An 8076-nucleotide genomic window follows, 5' to 3' on the forward strand; every position below is an offset into this window, starting at 1 on the left:
TTTTTTTTTTTTTTTTTTTTTTTCCTCAGTCATTAAGAAGCATATCTTTCTGACATTTTCTGGTAAATGGATGAGACTGGAGAATATCATGCTAAGTTAAATAAGGCAACCTCCCAAAAGCTAAAGGTAGAATGTTTTCACTGACATGTGGAAGCTAAACCTCAATAAGGGGGAGAAGGTAAGAATAGATAGTCAGTAGATTAGACAAATGGAAGGAAGGGAAGGGGGTGGAAAGGAAAAGGAAAGACAGTGGAATGAATCTGAAATAATTTTCCTATGTACATATATGAATACACCATGGTGAATCCCAACATCATGTGCATCCATAAAAATGGGATCCTAATTAGAATAAGATATAGTCCATGCTTATATAATTTTATCAAAATAATTTCTACTATTATGTTAAATAGAACCAAGAAAATAGTTAAATAAAAAATCATTAAATTCTCTTATAGGAAAAACAAAAATGTCACTTATTTAAATATTTTTTATTTGTTAACTTGTGGAATTTGAAATTAAATCAGAATAAAACCTGAAATTTCCCAGTGGAAATATTGCTAAAATCAAAACATTATTCTTGCTAGGCCTTTTCTTTTTAGGAGCCTATAAATAATAACTTTATAAACTGGCTGGTTAGGAATCATGACTTTTTTTGTACATCCCATGCACAAATAAATGTTGAGGTAAATGTCTGATATTTCTCACTTTTAATCAATCTCTTGATAAAAATTACAATACATTCACAAATGAAAACCTGGTTACATTTGTAATTATACTTTAATGATATGGAAAATTTTTAAAAGACTTTTTCATCGTCATTGATCACATATTTTAATGCACATTTCTGTGAAAAGAGATATAATGGTGGCACTGTAAGATTTCAATTGTAAAGACTCAAATATTACTTTCATTCTTCGTGTTTCATCACATTTGTTTGACCAGAGGATTCTATCTACTATTTCTCAACCTTAAAATAAAAACAAGTAAAATTATGTTATTCAGCAGGGACAAAATGTAAATCATTTTTACTTTCTATTTTGTATCAACTTACATACAACATCAGCATGCAGCTTCACCTCCCCACCCAGTTTTATAAACTAAAATACACAAGATTTAAGTTGAATGCCAGTCATTATTGCTAGTGAAAAAATGAAGTCTTTTGCACACAGCTGTGTTCAAAAGAATGGTATTATTTATAATGAATTTTCTTAGATATTTGAAGTATTTGGGTAGGTCAATAGAAATGTGCTCCTTGAAAAAATTTACATATTTTATGAAAAATATTTTTTTATGTAAAGTGAATTCTAGTTATCAAAATAGAGAAATTATTTGCATGCTTGTTAAAGCATAGCCATTAATGAAAAAAAATCTCTTTTAACAGCTAGGTATATAAAATTACACATAATCTAAATAAACCATTATGATAACATGCCTGGGCTCTCCAAATCAAACAGGAAATTTGAAATAAAATAATGAAGCATATCCAAAAAAACATGAGAGTCTTCCCAGACCAATTAAGTAAAAAGTGTCTTACAAAGTTTGAAAAATATGAAAGAAATTTTGAAATGTTCAACAAAAAAAGAAGGAAATTCACATTTCTAATATGCTACTGATATTTAACTCCCTTTATATTATAATTTAAGTTTCTCTACACATTGATTAGACTTTTGATCTTAATTATAAGAACTGTACAATAGTAAGTGTACACTTAAAATTTTATAATTTAATTGTGCATATAGATTTAAGAAAGCTTTCTCATTAATTAGGTAGGAAAGGTAGTATGGTAGCTCTGAAAACAAACTTCTCAAATGAGTAATTGCTATCTGATTTTCTGTGGGAAAACCAACCTAAAGTAACAATCTTTGTTGATGCTTGCTCAGATCAGGTGGACCAAAACAGCAGGAAGTGCCTCTGACAGATTCCAAGACTCCAGTGTCTTCAATGAAACTTTGAGGATTACAAATATTCAGCGACACCAAGGAGGCCGATATTACTGTAAAGCAGAGAATGGTTTGGGGTCCCCAGCCATAAAGTCAATCAGAGTGGATGTATACTGTAAGTACATTTCCCAGAAAACTGTAAGCCCAACACAGATTTCTTTTGTCCAACTTCTATGGTTTTCTCAAAAACCATAGTAGAGCTCTATTTGAGAATGTAAATGTATAAGATATTGAAAGATGTTTTAATACATTTCTGAGGAAAGAAATCTTCATTAAAAATTTGCATAATTTCTATGATATAATAGTACACATTCATTATAGAAGAGTTAGGAAATACATTGATAAGATGATAATAAATATTACAAATAATTCCATCAGTAGCTTAGTATTTGATGTATATTCTTTGTGTGTGTGTGTGTGTGTGTATATATATATATATATATATATATATATATATATATATATATATACTTATATTTCTATATTCTTATGAAACCAAGGTTCATGCTCTATGTCCTTTAACTTGTATTTATTCACTTTGCTTATATGTGGACACAGCTATGGTTATTTCTTTAATGCACATCATATATGTAAGCAAAGTTATCTGAATGGGTCTGTGAGAACCAAAAATCTGTGTGGAGTCTGTTTTTGATCAAACCCTGTTGAACGCAATCAGTACCAACCCAGGACAATGCTGTGCCACCTGAAAAGTGTTTGACTGATTTCTATTTGTTCTTAGTTGTGTTTTCCTACTTGGAAAATATATTTAAAGTCTTCTTGGTCTCCTTACTTCCTTCCCCATTAAACAATGGTCTACATTCAGTTTGGTGTTTTGCATGGGTTTATCTATCACTCTGTTTGTTATCTTTCTATAAGAAATTGCATTTAAGTCTCTAATATTAGGATATAAGCGGGGGGCTGGGTTGTGGTTCAGTGGTAGAGCACTTGCCTCACACATGTGAGGCACTGGGTTCAATCCTCAGCACCACATAAAAATAAATACGATAAGGTATTATGTCCATCTCCAACTTAAAAAAAAGAATATAAGTTTTTTCTCCTTTCCTTAATGTAATTCATACATAAATAACACATGAAACGTTCATTTTTTAAAATCTGTTTTTCTTCTTTTCCCCTTGCTTTTCTATCTATGTGTGATAGGGGCTACAGAATTAGGAGTTACAGGGTCTGTGTGTCTGACCCTATACTGAATCTCAGTTATCCAGATGACTGGGAAGTAGGTACCTGAGCAACACTTGCGATTCATCTTTCACATTAGGATGGTTGCTGTTTCCCTCCAAGGTAGAAGTCCATATTCCATTCTCTGTGCTACCTTTCAGCCCCTGAGATATCACCTGGCATAATTCAGCCACTGTCATCCCATGCATCACTTTCTCCCTATTGTCTGGGTACAAGGGTCGTATACTTTCAAACATTGCCAAGTCCCTAGCCTCCATATATTTGCAGGAATATTATTCAGATATAAATTTAAATTATACTGAATTTTATTTAAATTGATTAAATAGTTCTGTAACATAACTTTCTAGAGTATATACCTCTCTTTTATTGTTATTATATTTTAGGTCATGAAGTTTTAAATTACACATCTCAATACCTTAAACACAGTTCTAAAATCTAAAAAAATCTCTAAAAATGAATAGATGGTTTTGGTAACTTTTTTCAGCAAAAGCTTATGTGAACTAGGTTGGTAGCAAAATATGACCTGAAATGACTTGAATAGAAAAATAGATATTATACTCCTTATTTACCCTACTTTGTATAATAGTCACATGTATAGCTAAGAAACTGATTAGGCACAGATCCTGCTGGGTGTGTTATATAATTAAGTGGTGTATGTACTATATCATCTTTCTAAAGTCTAAAAACTTCTGAAACACATCCCCTGTGAACTGTGAACTGTATTGCTACCACAATAAGTTTCATAATAAATACAAAATTGTATTGTTGGGTTAAAAATCAAATACAAAGGGGGGAAATCACTTTTTAGAGACTTAGAAAATAATCTTTCTTTTTACTAAAAAGATTTTCAACATTATTCTGCATTATATCTACCCCTTTCTATCTCCATATCTCTTACTGTTCAGATTGGGTTGTGCCTGAGTAGTTTATATTGTACAAATTGCTGGGAAGATAACACTGTTCCATCTTCCCAGCCCTGCTAATCTCATAAAGCTGGTATCATGCTCCATGCAGCCATGCCTGAAGGCATCAGCTCTGCTACCTTCTTCTCTTTTGACTTCCCTTGGGGTTTTCCCCACACAAACTGGACTTGACAAACAACTTGTTTATGTTATTTAGGTGAAATGTCACTATGATGCATACCATATTGAAGTACTATTTTCAGTACATTTTTGGTGGCTAGGATTTATTAGAAAGCTGTATAAAATTTCAATACTATAGAATAATATGTTAAATTTTGGACTGTCTCTGTAAATGTGACATCTCTATAACATAAATTTCACAGCGAATACCTTCAGTTCCAGTTAGACCTTTTCAATATGGGCATATAAACATACTTTTTACATAAATGTTCTTGTCCATGAAGGTTTGAGGTTTGAATAATTACTTCACATAGTAAATTTTCAAACATGTTTGGATGGAAAAAATGCTTTTACAGTAGAGACAACTCGACCTATTTAAAGAATCCACATGCTATAAGTATAATCTTGACTAAGCAACAGAAATTTTAGGTTCAAATATATTTTCTAAACATGAATATTAGTAATTTAAAACATTCCATATCATTATTGATAAGAATGTGGCTAGCATATTAATGCTATATTTTTATTTTGGCATGTTTGGTGTCTAAAATTGGTTAATAATATTAAAATTCATCTGTGTTTTGATTTTGACTTGATATTGAACTGCTTAATTGAACAGATATTCATTTTATAAGCTTTAAACAAGAGGACAACTTTATTTTATATACTTTTGTTTGAACTATTTTAGGAAATGCTAAAACAATGGTATCAGTTTTTCAGGTTGGAGTCATGGCTTTAGAATCAACACCTGCACCCTGCATATTTATTTCTTTTTCTAAACTGATTCCACATGTGAAGCTTTCATCAACATTTGTAAAACTAGGAACACAAGAATGGGCATAGGATATAAAATTGTTTTAAAAGTCTGTAATAAGGATTATATTTTCAACACCAAACTGAGGTAAACTATGGCTTGGATTTAACAAAAATTAAAATAATTAATATTAGAATTTAGCCTTGAGTTCCTTGCAATAGGTTAGCTCTAGAAACTGCTCCATGATGTATTAATGCTTATTTAATACAAAAAATATGTATTAATGTAATGCCATCAGTACAGCATTGTTGGAAAATTTTTATAAAGAGTGAAATGCATATGTCTCATTAAATCTCGAGTTCTGATCCAAAGTTTCTACATGTCAGAGCTAAAAGCTACCTAAAAGTTAGTGTTAACCATTCATTATTTTGATGAGGAAATTTAGTGTCAGAAAAGGGACTTACTACCATGTGGAGTGATTTTAAATGAGATGACTTTTTTAGATGATATTTTAAATATTTGTAAAATGATATTTACATTTTAATCATTTTATTAAATCAACATTAGGAATATTTCCCACCTTTCTAAAAATTTCTTTTAGTAGAAAAAGTTTGAGTTTATGTAATTTTTATAAAGTAACTTCCAAACGTATATTTTTGTGCTATTTTATTCAAAAACACATTCCAAGAAATTATTTTAAACACATGCCTTAATTCATATATTTTTCAAGAATTGTAAAAGCATTTGAAGAGTTTTAAGAGATATAAAACCTTAATAAAGGTATATTTATAGCTTGGTAGATTTCATGACCACATAGTGTTTAATTTTTTTCTAAAGTCTCATCAATATAGTTATTTATACAACCAATTCCAATAAAAAACTAATCAGTTGTAACTTTTCTTATGGTAAGAAATACCTTTTGAGAGTGCAAAAACTATCAGTTGTATATTGAAGAGAAACATGTAGACTTAATACTACTTAAACCTGATATTTTAAACATACACATTCTTCACATCTTCTTCCTGAAATCATAATAAAACCACAGTAAAGGAATATAATAACAGCAATGGAGTAAATAAAATTCACACTAATCCATGACACCATGAAATTGTAAAACATTGGGAATAACTATTTTTGATGTATTTCACCAAAATTTGTAAGTAAACCAGAAAAAGATAGAGAATAATTTTAAAAATAGGAGATCATGCATAAAATAATTCCAGGATGATAATGAAACAGGACACTGTGATAATAGATATATGTCTGACTTTGAAAGCAACCAAAATAGGGCTCTCTCTAAGGAAATGACCTACATTTCCCCTTCAGTGCATATTTCTTGTTTTATCCCAAAGGTAGCTCTCTCTCTCTCTTGAGATGGCCCACATTCTCCCTTGAATATGTATCTACTTTACTAAATAAAAATAAATCTTTTGTGCCTTTGATTGGCAACTGATGCAATTCTTTTCCATCACATATGTGAAGAAAGCCACTGGTCCTGAGTCAGGTTCCCCCTTCTCTCTGGGAACTCTTTGGACCCTTCTTTGGATACTTATTTTCTCCAGTGACATCTCTTGGTGGCCCATATGGAGAACTTCAGAGATATTGACTTTGTTTATATTTTGCAGATTACAACACTTCCTTGTTGAAGAGAATGGCAACCCAAGAATTCCAACCAATCCATACAGTTGAGACCAATGTCTATCTCTTTTAGAAAGTCAGGATGAGACTTCTGATCCCTGACTAGTCAAGGTCTTTGCCCCCTGCCATCCTGAAGCAACCATAGAAGATGTGTCTTCACATAACACCAGCCTTTAAGATTATGGGATCAACCTCTGGATAGAGGGGCTGAGATTTTGGAACAGAGGAAAAACACTGAATCTTAAAGGAAGTATCCATGAACCCTTGAGATACCAAAAGCACCTAGGAACAATTCTGATTCCTTACCAACATTTCTTTGGCCATGCACTTGACTCGTGCCCTTGAAACATAAGGGCAATGCTCAAGCCTATGCAACACTGTCAAGAAATTGTGTAGCTGTACCCTGCCTTCACTAGTCCAGTCCCTAGAAACCTCCCTCTATCAATATTAATACCCCACACCAAGGGTATTTGTCTGTCTCCCTCTGGAGATGGCACTCATTCTCCCTTGAATGCATATCCCTAGCTTTACCCCACAGGCATATCTCCATATGTTCCCCATTCTCTCTTAAATTTATTTACTTTCCTAAATAAATCTCTTTCTATGCCTTTGGAAGAATATAACAAGACAAAACAACCATGACAGTTTGAAATTGGAAGAAAAATATGTCTCCAGGAGAGAGATGCAACTACTGGGCTTTAGAGAGAAATTGTAGACTTTTCATGGAAATTTTAGTAATATGGAATGGTAGTGTATACAAAAGTAAGTGTACAAAATATGGAAGTTGTTAACAGGAGGCTGAAAATGTTATATACAAAATGAAATGTAATGATAATATAGTCCAAGATTCAACTATGAAGAATATCTGCATAAGCATGATAACATCAGCATTTTACCTAATATATAACAAGATATAAATAAAAGAAGAATGGGTAAGGGTTAGCATAAGAAATTGTTTATTGCCAGCAAATCAGTAAGACACTGTGAAAAAAAATCTGTAAATAGCATTTAAATATTGAAAATATGAAGGCAATACCAAATATGACTATTTAAGAGATGAGTTAGAAAATGTTGCCTCTGGGTATTGGAAATACTAGAAATTATTTTCTATATAATAATATAGAATGTTATTTGTCTAAAATGTATACACATGTAGCTTGATTTTTTTAAGTTTATAAAGCAGATTTGAAGATTTTACCTTAGAAATTCTTATTATTTAACTTCTAGAAGTAAAACCTAATTTTATTCCAAACTTTATCAGAAGATTGTCAACTCTAAAACTGAGAACTATAGATTTATACCCTAATTTTTCTTAATTCTTCATAAGAATTGATATTCCTTAGTATCTGACTCTCAAAAAAGTGAGCAAAAAGATTTTGCCTCATAAATAAAGACTAGGCAATAATATAGGGAATATTGTTGCCAGATTCTGAAAACTAATATTTTTTTCCTAAATTTTTATGAT

General features: G+C 31.3%; 1 protein-coding gene across 1 annotated transcript in view; it reads left to right on the forward strand.

Moving 5' to 3' along the window:
* LOC125615234 (MAM domain-containing glycosylphosphatidylinositol anchor protein 2-like) overlaps nt 1-2150 on the forward strand; it is an 81639-nt gene extending 79489 nt beyond the window's left edge. The window contains exon 2 of the mRNA XM_048798623.1: nt 1881-2150. Within this exon, the coding sequence (XP_048654580.1) occupies nt 1881-2135 (255 nt within the window). The 3' untranslated portion in view covers nt 2136-2150. The remainder of the gene's footprint in view (nt 1-1880) is intronic.
* The last annotated feature ends 5926 nt before the right edge of the window (nt 2151-8076 follow it).

This window comes from Marmota marmota, unplaced genomic scaffold (genome assembly GCF_001458135.2).
Source record: "Marmota marmota marmota unplaced genomic scaffold, marMar, whole genome shotgun sequence".
Taxonomy (NCBI): domain Eukaryota; kingdom Metazoa; phylum Chordata; class Mammalia; order Rodentia; family Sciuridae; genus Marmota; species Marmota marmota.